This window comes from Melanerpes formicivorus, unplaced genomic scaffold (genome assembly GCF_026170545.1).
Source record: "Melanerpes formicivorus ecotype bairdi unplaced genomic scaffold, bMelFor1.0.p_v2 SCAF_8, whole genome shotgun sequence".
NCBI classification, from domain to species: Eukaryota; Metazoa; Chordata; class Aves; order Piciformes; family Picidae; genus Melanerpes; species Melanerpes formicivorus.
Genome location: NW_027142360.1, coordinates 28,156,721 through 28,169,591, shown reverse-complemented (window position 1 = coordinate 28,169,591; position 12,871 = coordinate 28,156,721). Strand labels below are relative to the sequence as shown.

General features: G+C 59.1%; 1 protein-coding gene across 4 annotated transcripts in view; it reads right to left on the bottom strand.

Moving 5' to 3' along the window:
* Positions 1-231: 231 nt before the first annotated feature.
* The window catches only part of RASSF8 (Ras association domain family member 8), a 31,517-nt gene continuing 18,877 nt past the window's right edge, over positions 232-12,871 (bottom strand). For all 4 annotated transcript variants that reach the window (XM_068142866.1, XM_068142867.1, XM_068142870.1 and 1 more), the window contains 4 exons: positions 11,092-11,273; positions 6,457-7,340; positions 5,375-5,519; positions 232-4,429 (listed from right to left, as the gene is read on the bottom strand). In XM_068142866.1, the coding sequence (XP_067998967.1) occupies positions 4,308-4,429; positions 5,375-5,519; positions 6,457-7,340; positions 11,092-11,194 (1,254 nt within the window). In that variant the 5' untranslated portion in view covers positions 11,195-11,273 and the 3' untranslated portion in view covers positions 232-4,307. The remainder of the gene's footprint in view (positions 4,430-5,374; positions 5,520-6,456; positions 7,341-11,091; positions 11,274-12,871) is intronic.

Below are 12,871 nucleotides of genomic sequence, written 5' to 3'. Positions count from 1 at the left end.
AGCACCACCCTCTTGCCCCAAGCAGCATGGGATGGCAGGTGGGAGTTGCCTGCAGGACACACAGGACTGGGCCATCCTTCAGCCCTGAGCACACATTGCTGGAGGTGCTGCACCCACCCAGCCCCTGCCCACAGCATCACTGCAGTGAGCCTGCTGGGGCAGCACTTCACACAGCCCCTTCCACTCCAGCCTTCTATCCAAGTGGAAAGAAAAGCACCTGCAGAGAGCTGGGACGGCTTCCAAGCAGTCACTCTCTTGGCACTGATAGCTTTATTTGGAAAACTGGAAGCAGCAATACTGAATAAATAGACAGAATGATTGTTTTGTCATCTCCATACCCCCCGTGGCCTTCATCCCAAACATTCCAATACTGCAGCAAAGAGAATAAACATGCATGGTGCAAGGCTCTAACCAACAGCAACAAAAAAACCCAAACAGACAAAACCCCAACCAAAACCCCAATCAAACCAACCCCAACAAAAAAAAAAACCAAACAACTTCCCCCAAGGAACAAAAAGCCCAAACAAAACCCTCCCAACCAAACCCAGCCCAGGAGGGGTGCCTGGAACAGTCCCACTCGGGACACTTGTTCCAGTGCAGAGCAGCAGAGGCTGTTTCTGCAAAGAGCACCTGCAGACAGCTCTCTGCTCCGTGCAGGGATCTTAAGGCCCAGCTCGCTGAGCTAATGCACATCAGGAATTGATGCTTCAAGGTCACTGGCTGCAAAGGAGGAGATCAAATCCTTTGTTGGTAGGACCCCGGGTCACTGAAGCAATGCGACGCCCCTCAGGCTGAAAACAAGGCAATTGCTGCCCCACAGGAGGGCTTTGTTTCCCTGAAGCCTCTCTTCCCTCTCCCCTAGCCTCCAGAGCAGCTCTGCCTATTGCTAGTGCCATGGGAGTTCTCCAGGAACTTCCTTCTGTCTGGCTAGGCTCAGCCCCGAGCTAGGGCACCGCTTCAGAAGCGATTCAGGCACTTGGGAACCTGAGTCCCACTGAAAGGTAACAGAGGCAGGTCCCTGGCTGGCTTGTCAAGAGTGGGACTTGGATTTCTCCTTTGCTCTGCCGTCCAGGATGTTCCCCTCTGCCTCAGCCTGCTGGCGTTTCAAATGGCCAACCCCCACCCCAGCCTCTTCTCCCTACAGCACAAACTGGGTCCTCATGGATGAGAGGTGGCACAGCTCCTGCCCACCAGTAACCACCCCCAGGAGCCCCCAGATGAGTTCCTGTGCACTGGAGAGCAGTGCTGCTGTGTCCACACCCTGTGCCCATGCTGCCCAGCAAAGCAGCTGGCACTGCTCAGAACCAGCACTGCAGCTCCTCCCTGCCACTGCCCTGGGAAGAGGCTTGAGGCCACGTCCAGAAGTGAATGCTTGTGAAGGAGAGGGCTCTGCAGCTCTCAGAAGCCAGACCTTCCATGCCAGGTGAGAACTGGTCATACACAGCAGGTGCAAGGCCATGCCGTGCCTGGGGGCTTATTTACAGAGGGGCAGAACTGCTGCAGAACCTGAGCCTGGGTGGGCTCCAGCAGGCAAGGGGAGCATGGTGTGGGCAGGGGCACTGATCAGTGTCCCATAAGCACCAGGCTTGGCTAGCAAAGCCTCTCCTTGGCTACAGCAATGGCTATGGAGGTTTTCCAGACCACCCTGCCACATGCTAAGCCCTGCAGGAGGAGGGTCCCTCGGTAGTGCTGCAGTGAGGATCTTCAGGCAGCCCCAGGCTGCTCCCCTTGCCCAACAGCTGCTGCAGGCAGCAGGGGCTGCCAGGTTGCAACCCTCCAGAGCTGCTCTTACCCTTCCTTTCAAACCTCTTCCTCCTCCCTCCACCTGCAACTACCCTGGCAGAGGAAAGAGGGCAGTTTTTATGATGCAAGAGCCCAGTCCAGCTCCTGCTGCCAGCTGTGGGAGATGGACCAGCCACAAAAGCATGCCCAGAACTAGGGGAGCAACGTTGATCTGCCTTTGAAATGCTTCTCACAGGACAAGACTGCCCCAGGCTCTTGCTTGTGCTCCCCCCAGCCCCGTGCAGCAGCACAACTTGGCCCAGACTTTGCAAGGTGCTGAGTGCCTCAGCTCTGCTCCCAGCGAGAGGCACCGAAGGTGCAAGATATCCACTGGAGAGGGCCACTCTGCTTCCGTGAACGGAGCCCAGGATGTAAGGCATAGATGCTCAAGTACCTTGGACACACCATGGTCCCCAAACTGCAGCTCTTTGCTCCTTTTTAATATATATTTTTATATACACACATTCTTGCTTTATTTCATACAAAGTGAGGGGCAGGGGAGATGTGAGCACAGAGGGGGGAGGGACTAACAATAAAACCTGTGAGCACTGCCAAGATGCCCAGGGCAGGACCACCCCAGCCCCTGGGCTGCTCACAGAGGGCAAAAAAGGGGGAAAAAAAAAAAAGAGATCTGGTCAGTTAAAAAGTAAAAACTCAGAGTCCATCTGGAAAGGTCTTGACTCTATTCACAGCCTGGTCTGGTGCTGTCAGCCTAAGCACAGCAGCAGGTTTAGAATATATGATGCCATTAATAAGTGGAAAGGGGGTGGGGGAAGTATGGAACACTCAAGAGTCCTTCATCTTCTCCTAGGTAAAACTTGCATTGCTCAGGAAGCTCCTTTTTTAAACAACAAAAAAGGAGCCTTAAGTGAACCTTTCCCCTGCTCGTCAGGGAATCCACCCAGAGGGTGCCAGGGGCTCAGCACTCAGGATGCTTCCATCTCAGGGAGCCTGAAGCTTCCTACCAGAGGTAAAGTCCTGACCCTGCCAGACAGACCAGGAGTTCTGCCATCTGCCCAGGGACAGGGAGAGCAGAGGCCCTGAGGTGGGGCTGATGGCAGGGACTGCTGCTAGAAGAGCAAATCCAGGTGCAGGTGGGGCCCATCCCTTCTCTGAGTCACCCAGGAGGCCACATGGTCTCCCACCGATGCCACCCCCTCTCTCTACAGACCTGGTCCCCTCGGGGTCTCATTTCAGGGCCTGTAACCAATGTGCTGCTTGCTAGCCTCTGTCTGGAAGCTGCTTGGTCCAGTCCTTGTCCTAGCTGTGAGGCACCAGAGTGACCTCAGGACAGGATAACAAAGCCTGCCCAGTGCCTGCACTCCCTGTCTGTGAGCTTTCTGCTCTGGAAGGAACAAAGCAGCAGCACCTTTCCAAGAGGAGAAACCTCTGCCATGGGCCCTGGGATGAAATCCTGGCCCCACTCAAGTCAGCAGGAGCCCTGCTGTTAACTGCACAGGTCTCTGCCAGCTTTCTTCCTCCCTCAGCACTTGAGTGAGTTCTGGGAAGCTGGGAGGTGCTCCTCTGTCCTGGGAGTTGTTCCTCCTCCAACAGCAACATTTACTGCAAACAAGAACACTGCAATGGCTGGGGGGAAATGAAGCACAAACCAACCAAAGCCTCCTCACTCTCTCAGACAGACATGAAGACAGCTTCTGACATTGCTCCTCTCTCCCAAGGCATATTCATCGTGGCAAAACACCTCCATGTACACCCTTCCTAATAAAATATCATCTCTGTAGTGCATCCCCAACCCTGTGCTGCCAGGGGCCAGCTCCACGAGCCTCCTGAACACCAACTGCTTCCCTCAAGGCAGCTTCAAGGCAAGGCAAGCCCCCAGGCTCACTGCTCGAGCCTCCCACAGTAGCAATGGATGGAGCAGGGCAGGTGAGGGCCCCTGGGCAGTGGTGGAAGGTTCAGCGCTGTGCTGTGCTCCGTGCTGCCAGAGCAGAGGGTGGCTGTGCGCACAGGCAGGCTGCAGCCACCTCAGCAGCCTGACCTGCGGCCAGAGGTGGTGATCCACACGTGGAAAGTGCCGCTGGAGAAGGGCAGCACTCACAGGTCCACTGGCTCCTGGGAATAGATTAAGCCTCAGAGCACTTCACACGTGGCCTCCTTCACCTGCACTCTGCTCTTCCTGCCCAGGCGAGCGGCGATGCCCTGCCGAACGCTTCTCGAGGGGCAAAGCCAAGGGAGGCTTCAGCACTGCGGCTGTGCTGGCAGGCAGCTGGGCCTTGGCAGGCGGCCGGGCCTCGCTGGGCAGCTGGGCCTCACTGGGCGGGTGTGCTGGCAGGCGGCCGGACCTTGCCAGGCGGCCGGGCCTCGGCAGCCGCGGGTGGAGACAGCTCCTCTGTCTCGTCAGCATCAGTGCACAGGGTATGGCTCCAAGTGGTGCGGTGGAGGAAGAAGAGGAAACTGCAAACAGAAGTGGTGGCTGAACAGAAGAGAAGCTCTTCTTCCCCCGGTGGTTGGCAGAGTGACCATCGGCGTCCTGCCCGGGCGGCCGCGGCGCGGGGCCGGCGCTGTCATACGTAGATGCCCTCGGGGTTGAAGCCGGAGGCCAGGGGGCTCTGCAGCAGGCGCAGGTTGCTGGGCAGCTGCCGCGAGGAGCCCGGCCGCCGCAGCGAGCCCGACTGGAACGGGGGCTCTGCGGGGGGCACAGAGGGTCAGGGCTGGCACCTGCTCGGCCCCCAGCACAGCAGCACCGCACACCACAGACACGGCCTCACGGCGCCGCGGGCTCAGAGCACAGGGCTGCGTCTGTGCAGGCTGCTGACCCTCCCTCGGGGCAAGCACAGCTGCCACACCTCTGCAGAGGGGGGCACAGTCAGGCTGTGCCTGCACACAGGAAGAACACTCACCCAGGTTGGAAAAGCTCTCTAGGAGCACCCAGTCCAACCCAACCCCACCATGGCTACTAAACCATGGCCCCAAGTGCCATGGCCACAGGGTTCTGGAACACCTCCGGGCATGGGGACTCCACCACCTCCCTGGGGCAGCCTGTGCCAGTCCCTGACCACTCTGGCAGCAAAGACATTTCTCCTCCTCTCCAATCTGACCCTCCCCTGGCACAATTCCAGGCCATGTCCTCTCCTCCTATCCCTAGTTTCTAGGTAACTCCAAGCAAAGGAGGCTCTGCTTGTGCCACAGCTCTAGCACAGCTCAGAGTGCTGCCACGCTCGTGCCTAGGACACCCTGAGCCCAGATGTGGACATGAGTAGCGTGAGCTGACCTCCCATGGGGCACAGTCAACTGGCACAGCCAGTTCTGCAGGCCTGCAGCACAGCTAGAGCAGCTCCTGCTCCTGTGTGGCTGCTGTCTGGGATCTGGGGGCTCCAGCAGCTCCCTTTTCTACTTTGACAACATCCACTGGCCTGCTGGGGTACTGATGGGGCACCCCAGGCACAGTGGCAGAGGAGTCCTCGGTGTGCTCTACTCACAGCTTGCCAAGCCCTGGGGAGGAGCAGCTGTGACTCTGCTCACTCAGTATCCTGCCAGCACCTTCACCCCCTGCACCAGTGCCAGCAGGAATGCAGCAAATGCTCTGCCACCCCCTTTCCCCTGCCCACCAAAAGCACTCTGAGCACTGCACCTCTCTTGAGCTCCACGTGTGAGGCCTCCACCTCCACAGGGTCTGCTGGCAGCACTGTCACCTTGGTTCCCGTCTGCTGGATGAACTGCTGCAGGTTGACCTGGCGCAGCTCCTTCGTCAGCTGCTCCAGCTCCTGCTCCCTGTCCTGCCGGAGAGAAAGCAGCTGCTGAGCACCAGGGAGTGCAGCCCAGGGCCTGCTGCAGCTCCTGCCTGATCCAAAGGGCAAAGCTGAAAGCCTTTCACTCCATTCAGAAAGCAAATCTCCACTCCCTGTTACTTATGGGGTTATGCTTACACCGCTGCTGGGGGCTTCCCAGGGGCTGGTTGTGTTGGAGGACTGGCAAGAGGGTTCCATACCCCTGAGCAATGCCTTGGCAGAACAGCTGAAGGCCAGAGTGTGCATTCTGGCTTTGCCAGCAGTGCACAGTGTGACCTGGACAGCTCATGGGGTTCTTCTGTTCCTAAAAGCAGATTAATTCCTTTCTCCTCTCCCTCTCCTTCCTGTTTTGTATTTAGAATGTAAAATGTTAGGGCCAAGACTCTGCCTCTGAAGGAGAGCTGTGTTTTGTATAGCCTGGCCAAACCCTGGCTGGTTCACCTCCCCTTCCCAAGGCCATGTGGTGAGTAGGGAATCACAGCATCCTTCCAGCTGCAGAAGCCCTTTCAGCTCACCCAGCCCAACCAGCCTCCAACTCCACCAGGGCTGGGGCTAAGCCATGGCCCTCAGCAGGACAGCTCTGCCTCTCTGAAACACCTCCAGGCATGGGCATTCAGCCACCTCCCTGGCAGCCTGTGCCAGGCTCTGAGAACCCTTTCAGTCAAGAAGTTTCTTTGCTGTCCAACCTGACCCTGCCCTGGAGCAGCTGGAGGCCTTTGCTTTTGTCCTGCTGCTACTCCACAACAGTTCCATCTACCTACACTGCAATTTGCAACCCACAGCAACACTTCCCTCATGCACCCAGACACCCTGGGGAGGACACTGCTGCTGCCTTCCTTCCTGGGCTCCAAGCCTGTGCCAGAGAGATCTGTGGCAGTCAGCTCTGCAACTTCCCCTCGGCCAGGGCCACAGAGGCTGTCCTTACCTGCAGCCGCTTGGTAGCTTGGCCCAGAGACCTCTCCACAGCTTTGATGCCGTTCTCCAGCCTCAGGCTCTGCTGGCCCTGCACGTCGATTTCGCCCTTCACCTTCTCGATCTTCTCCTTCACCTCCTCCTCGTTCACCTGGGACTCCTGCACCTCCCGCTGCAGCTTCTCTGCCTCCAGCCCGCTCTCCATGCTGTGGATCTGCGACAGGTAGTCCTCCAGCTTGCTCTCGCAGTCCAGGATCCTCTGCCTCAGCTCCTGCAGCTGCTCCTTCAGCTGCTTCTCGTTCTCCTGCTCGATCTGCAGCTCGTTCTCCCAGAACTCTTCCTCCTCAATCTCCACTTCGTTCCTTTTGACCTCCTGCTCCAGCTTGAGGATCTCCTCCTCCAGGCTGGCGCTGTACTTCTGCTCCCAGTAGCGGATCTCGGCCTCGTTGGACTCCAGCTGCCTCTCGATGCCCTGCAGCCGCTCGCCCTGCAGCTGGATCAGCTTCCTCAGCTCATCCGCCGTGGCCCTGCAGCCGCCCTTGTGCTTCAGCTCGGCCTCCCTGCCCTTCCCGAAGATGTCCATCAGGCCCTTGGCGCCGCCGGTGAAGGTCAGGGACTTGCGCTTGGGCTCCCGCCGCTTGATGGCCTTGTCGGCGGGGGGCCGCAGCTTGGCCAGGGGCGGCAGGCTCTGCCGGTACAGCGAGCGCTCGGGGACGCGGGCGCCGCCGTCCGAGGTGGGCCGCTCGCTGAGGGACGGCCCGGTGCGGCGCAGGATCAGCTGCACGTCGCTGGCGTACTGGCCCCACTTGTTGAGCGACACGATGGGGTTCTCGCCGGGCGCCAGGTGCCGCTCGCTGTCCCGCCACTTCTCGATCAGCGCGTAGCGCCCGGTGCGGCCTGCGGGGACAACACTCAGCGCGGCCGCCTGGGGGCGCTGCCGCCGAGCCGCCGAGCCGGGCCCCGCGCCCCGGGGCGGACTGCGGGGACAACACTCAGCGCGGCCGCGGGGGCAGGGGGCTGTGGGGAGGGCCCCTGCCAGAGCAGCACGGCCCCGAGTAAATGCCCCAGCAACACAGCCAGGTGGGTTTGGAATACCTTTAGAGAAGGCTTCCAGCCACAGCCAGCCTGGCCTCAAACATCTCCAGGCAGGAGGCTTCCACCACCTCCCTGCGCAGCCTGTGCCAGGCTCTCACCACCCTCCTGGGGAACAACTTCCCCCTGTCTAACTCTCCCCTCCTCCAGCTTGGATCCCCCCAGTCCCATCACTACCCAAGACCCTAAAGAGTCCCTCCCCAGCTTTCCTGCAGCCCCCTTCAGACCCTGGAAGGCCACAATTAGGTGGTCTCAGAACCTTCCCCAACAGCAGAGCAGCTCCAGCCCTCTGCTCCTCCTCGTGGCACTCCTAACCCCTCTCGGTGCCCTAAGCTGCAGCAGGCTCCCAACAGAGGAGTTTCCTCTCTCCTGCAAGTGGCTTCACACAGAAGCCACAACACTGCTGACAGGAAGGTGTGGGAGACCAACTGCTGCTGCAGCACCTGACCCTGGAGCTTCTGAGCAGCTCCTCACAGACACCAGCAGCTGCTGGAGGCTGCAGGAGATGAGCTCTGAGGTCCCTTGCAGCCTGAGCCCTTCTAGGTTTTAGCCTTGCAAACAAGCAGGAAAAGCCAATTAAAACAATCAAAGGTGTGCAGCCAGGCCAGCCTTGGAGCTGGCAGCTAACAGAGCAGCTCCCTTCCTTCTAGGGTGCCAGCTGGTCTTGCCCTCAGCATCACAGCGATGCTCTGGAGGAGCCACTCTGGTCAGCCCCTGGTGCCAAGGTGCTGCTGCGTCCACAGCCCTGCCCAGCTCCAGCAGCCAGCCCCCACGGGCAGCAGGGAAGCAGCAGCAGCTCTTGCCCCTGGCTCTCATCACTTGCCCAGATTAAACAGGAGTCAAAACCAGCAAGAAATGTTTCTCTGCAGCCATGCTGGTTGTCAGAGCTCCTGGCAGTAGGACCTCGGCAGGATTTGCTGTCAGATGGTGATGGAGGTGAGCAAATCCAGCTGGCTCTGGCCAAGCCTTCCCAGAGCAGCCTCATGGCTCTGAGCTGGGGCTGCTCTGCACATTTCCAGTGCTCAGGAGGACACCACCGCTGCTCACATCTGCACTGTAAGGACCAACCTTCCTCTTCCTAACTTGCAAGCTATTTTTAGCCCCCAAACCTGGCCTGAGGCACCATCAAGTGTTGTGCAGGGTCCCAGCAGGAGGTGACTTCACTCTCTGGAAATGTGTAACTGGACAGGTTTATGTTTGCCTTGAACAGAACTCCAGGCAGCCTCCCCCCAGCCAGGGCACTTCTGAGTCAGGGACACAACCAACTACAGACCCCAGAAGGATCTCCAGGTGAATCTCAATCATGCCCCAAACCATTCCTCCTGGACCTGGCTCCAGACCCCCTCAGCAAAAGTCTCTCTGCAGCCTTCCTGCAGGATCCCTTCAGGTGCTGGCAGCAGCTCTGAGGTGCCCCTGGAGCCTTCTCCAGCTGCACAGCCCCAGCTCCCTCAGCCTGTGCTCAGGGCAGAGCTGCTCCAGCCCTTGAGCATCTCTGTGGCCTCCTCTGGACTCATTCAGCAGCTCTGTGTCCTTCCCCTGCTGGGGAGAACTGGAGGCAGGATTGGAGGTGGGGTCTGAGCAGAGCAGAGGGCAGCCCTGGCAGACAGAGCAGTTCTGAGTCCTGCTCAGCTATGCACTGCTGCAGGAGCCAGACTGCAAAGAGGCAAAGGAGATCAGAGCCAGCTGAGGCTGGCTGCTTTCCACCACCACAGGTCAGGTGAGAGCAGGAGGACACATTTCAGAGCTTCCACTCAGATCTGAGGCACAGAGAGTGGCTGCTGTGCTGACAGGAGGGCTGGCCAGCCCTGCCTGCCAAAGGCCTGCAGGTGCCATTTGGTTGCTGTCTCACATTGTCCCAGCAGCCCAAGCACTGGAGGTGGTTCCTAGAGAGGAGATTTCCCACAGGAAGGAGTTTCCCAAGCATGATCTTCGTTTGGCTCTGCTTGCAACTAAAATTCATCCTCACATGGAAGCAGCCACACGCCCAGGGTGGTCCTGTGATGTGCTAGAGGACAGGAAGTCTGCTGAGCTGACACAAACTGAGCCTGCCCAGGGCTGCTGGAGCCTCCTCAGAGCTCAGGTGAGCTACTGAGGAGGCAGACAAAAAAAACACAAAAGAAACTACCCAGAGCACTGAATGGCACCAGGCTGGGTGGGAGCTCATCTGCTGGAGGGCAGCAAGGCTCTGCAGAGGGACCTGGCCAGGCTGGATCCATGGGCTGAGGCCAGTGGGATGAGATCCCACAAGGCCAAGTACTGGGTCCTGAACCTGGGGCACAACCACCCCATGAACACTCCAGGCTGGGGGCAGAGTGGCTGGAAACTGCCCAGCAGCAAAGGCCCTGGGGGTGCTGGGTGCCAGCAGTGCCCAGGTGGCCAAGAAGGCCACCAGCAGCCTGGCCTGGAGCAGCAGTGGTGTGGCCAGCAGGGCAGGCAGGGATTGTGCCCTTGGACTCAGGACTGGAAGAGGCCACACCTTGAGTGCTGGGTTCTGTTTTGGGGCCCTCCCTACAACAAGGACATTGAGAGGCTGGAGCTGGTCCAGGAAGGGCAAGGAAGCTGGGGAAGGGTCTGGAGAGGAGCAGCTGAGGGAGCTGGAACCTGTAATTACTTTGAGGTGGTGTCTGAAGCCTGCAAGTCACAGCATGCACAGCTGGACTTGTGTTCCATCCCCATGAGATACAGAGGGGCAGCCCTCCACCCCAGCAGATGGAAGTGATGCTCAGAAGCACTCACCCAGAAACCATCACAGACATTCAGATGCATTGACTTCACTGGACCCTAGAATGGCTCAGGCTGGAAGGGACCTCAGAGCTCATCTCCAGCCTCCCCTCCATGCCCAGGGACACCTCTCAGCTACACTCAGCTGCTCAGGGCCTCATCCAGCCTGGCCCTCAACACCCCCAGGCAGGAGGCAGCCACAGCCTCCCTGGGCAGCCTGGGCCAGAGGCTCAGCAGCCTCCTGCTGAACAACTTCTGCCTCAGCTCCACTCTGACCCTGCTCTGCCTCAGCTCCAAACCATTCCCCCTGGGCCTGGCTCCAGACCCCCTCAGCAAAAGTCTCTCTGCAGCCTTCCTGCAGGATCCCTTCAGGTGCTGGCAGCAGCTCTGAGGTGCCCCTGGAGCCTTCTCCTCTGCAGGCTGCACAGCCCCAGCTCCCTCAGCTTGTGCTGACAGCAGAGGTTCAGCAAGCAGCCAGCAGCGAGCAGCCCAAGCCAGCCCTGCCTCCGATCCAAGCTGTGCTGCAGCAGGAAGAGCAGAAGCTGAGGGCTCAGCCTCACTGATCTGTGCTGTTCCCAACAGGGCACAGGAATCAGGAGGCTGTGAAAGCCAAGCAAGCACTCTGCAGTGCTGGGGCCTCAGCAGGGATACCTCAGCAGCCTCTGCAGCCCAGGGTGCTCCCCAGCAGAGCACTCAGTGTCTGCCACACCCTGGCAGCCTCAAACCAAAGGGCTGTGAAGATACTGCACTCTGCATGCCACACTTCTGCTCTGCTGCCACCTCCCCTGGCTTCAGTCCCCAGCCAAGCTGCTGCCCAGGTGCCAGCCTGCCTTACCAATGGCCTGAGCCAGGGCTATCACCACCTCCTGGCATGTCGTGACTTCCGTGACCCCGCAGACGATCCTCTGGACTCCATCCACCCATACCTTGAGCTCCATGGTTCACCAGGTCACCCACCAGCCATGAATGCAGATGCCTCAGGTCATCCTTGCAGCTCTGCTGGAGATGGCTCAGCAGCTGGAAGAGAGAAGAATTCTGCTGTTGGTAGTGGTGTCCCCAGATCTGAGCCTCACCCAGGCCACTCTAACAGCTGCTGAGCACACACAGGCTCCTCTCCTTCAGGCACCAGCAGGAACCACCCAGCCCAAGCTCAGCAGTGTCCACCTGCCCTGCAGACAGACCTACAGCTTCCCTGCACTGTGCTGCCTGAGGCATTCCAAGTCATCACAGAGCCCCCAGAGAAAGAGCCCCAAGGGACTGCAGGGAGCTGCTCAGTGCCCCCAGCCAGCACTGATGCTGTGAGAGAAGTGGCTGCTGCACCACAGCAATGCAACAGGAGGGAGCCAGCCAAGGACAACATTGCTGAAGAATGAAGCAGCAGAGAATGGACAACCTGAGAGACAGCTCCAAGTTAGTTACAGGAGATTAGCATCTGAGCAGAGCAGGATTACACCCAGAGCATGGAATCTGATGATGCTGCTGGACTGCGCAGAGCTGCAGTGGGGCAGACCTGGGGAGGGCAAAGGAACAAATCCCCAGCACAGGGCACACAGGGAACTGAGAGGAGAAGGAGAGGAAAACCAACAGACACAGAAAGGAGAGAGGAAAGGGGGTTGGGGGTGGAATGGGAGCACTGCAGAGCTCTCCAGTGGTCAGCAAACACCAAAGCCAAAGCAGGCCCTCAGAAGTGTCAGGAGCCTCACAGGGAGAGCCCCCACGAAGTGCAGCACCCCAGCAAAGCCTCCCCAGCAAGGGCAGCAGGAGTGCAGCCCTGCCAAGCTCAGGGCATTCATCAAGTGAAGTATGAAAGGAGAGGAACAAAACTGAGCAGAAGCATCCAATGGTTTGCCTGCCACACCAAAGCCTTGCAGGCAGTGAGCTGGGGCCCGAGGAAAGAACAATCCCAATGGCTTTTGAGACAGAAAAGCTATCATGGAGTGGCTCAGGCTGGAAGGGAGCTCACAGCTCATCCCCTCCATGCCCAGGGACACCTCTCAGCTACACTCAGCTGCTCAGGGCCTCATCCAGCCTGGCCCTCAACACCCCCAGGCAGGAGGCAGCCACAGCCTCCCTGGGCAGCCTGTGCCAGAGGCTCAGCAGCCTCCTGCTGAACAACTTCTGCCTCAGCTCCACTCTGACCCTGCTCTGCCTCAGCTCCAAACCATTCCCCCTGGGCCTGGCTCCAGACCCCCTCAGCAAAAGTCTCTCTGCAGCCTTCCTGCAGGATCCCTTCAGGTGCTGGCAGCAGCTCTGAGGTGCCCCTGGAGCCTTCTCCTCTGCAGGCTGCACAGCCCCAGCTCCCTCAGCCTGTGCTCAGGGCAGAGCTGCTCCAGCCCTTGGAGCATCTTTGTGGCCTCCTCTGGACTCTCCCCAGCAGCTCTGTGTCCTTCTCATGATGAAAGCACTAGAGTCAGAGTCCCAAGATCTCTGTTTCTCCCAGCTTCCAGCCAGGCCACCCCCAGCAGAGCACTGTACTGAGGAGAAGTACAGCACAGCAGAGCCTCCACTCCAGCCCTTCCAGCTCCTCAGACAGCATCTGCTCTGCTAACAGCCTGGACCTGCTTCAAGCAGCTTTAACCACTAAATCCCAGCCCCTGATCTGCTTCAGGATTAGG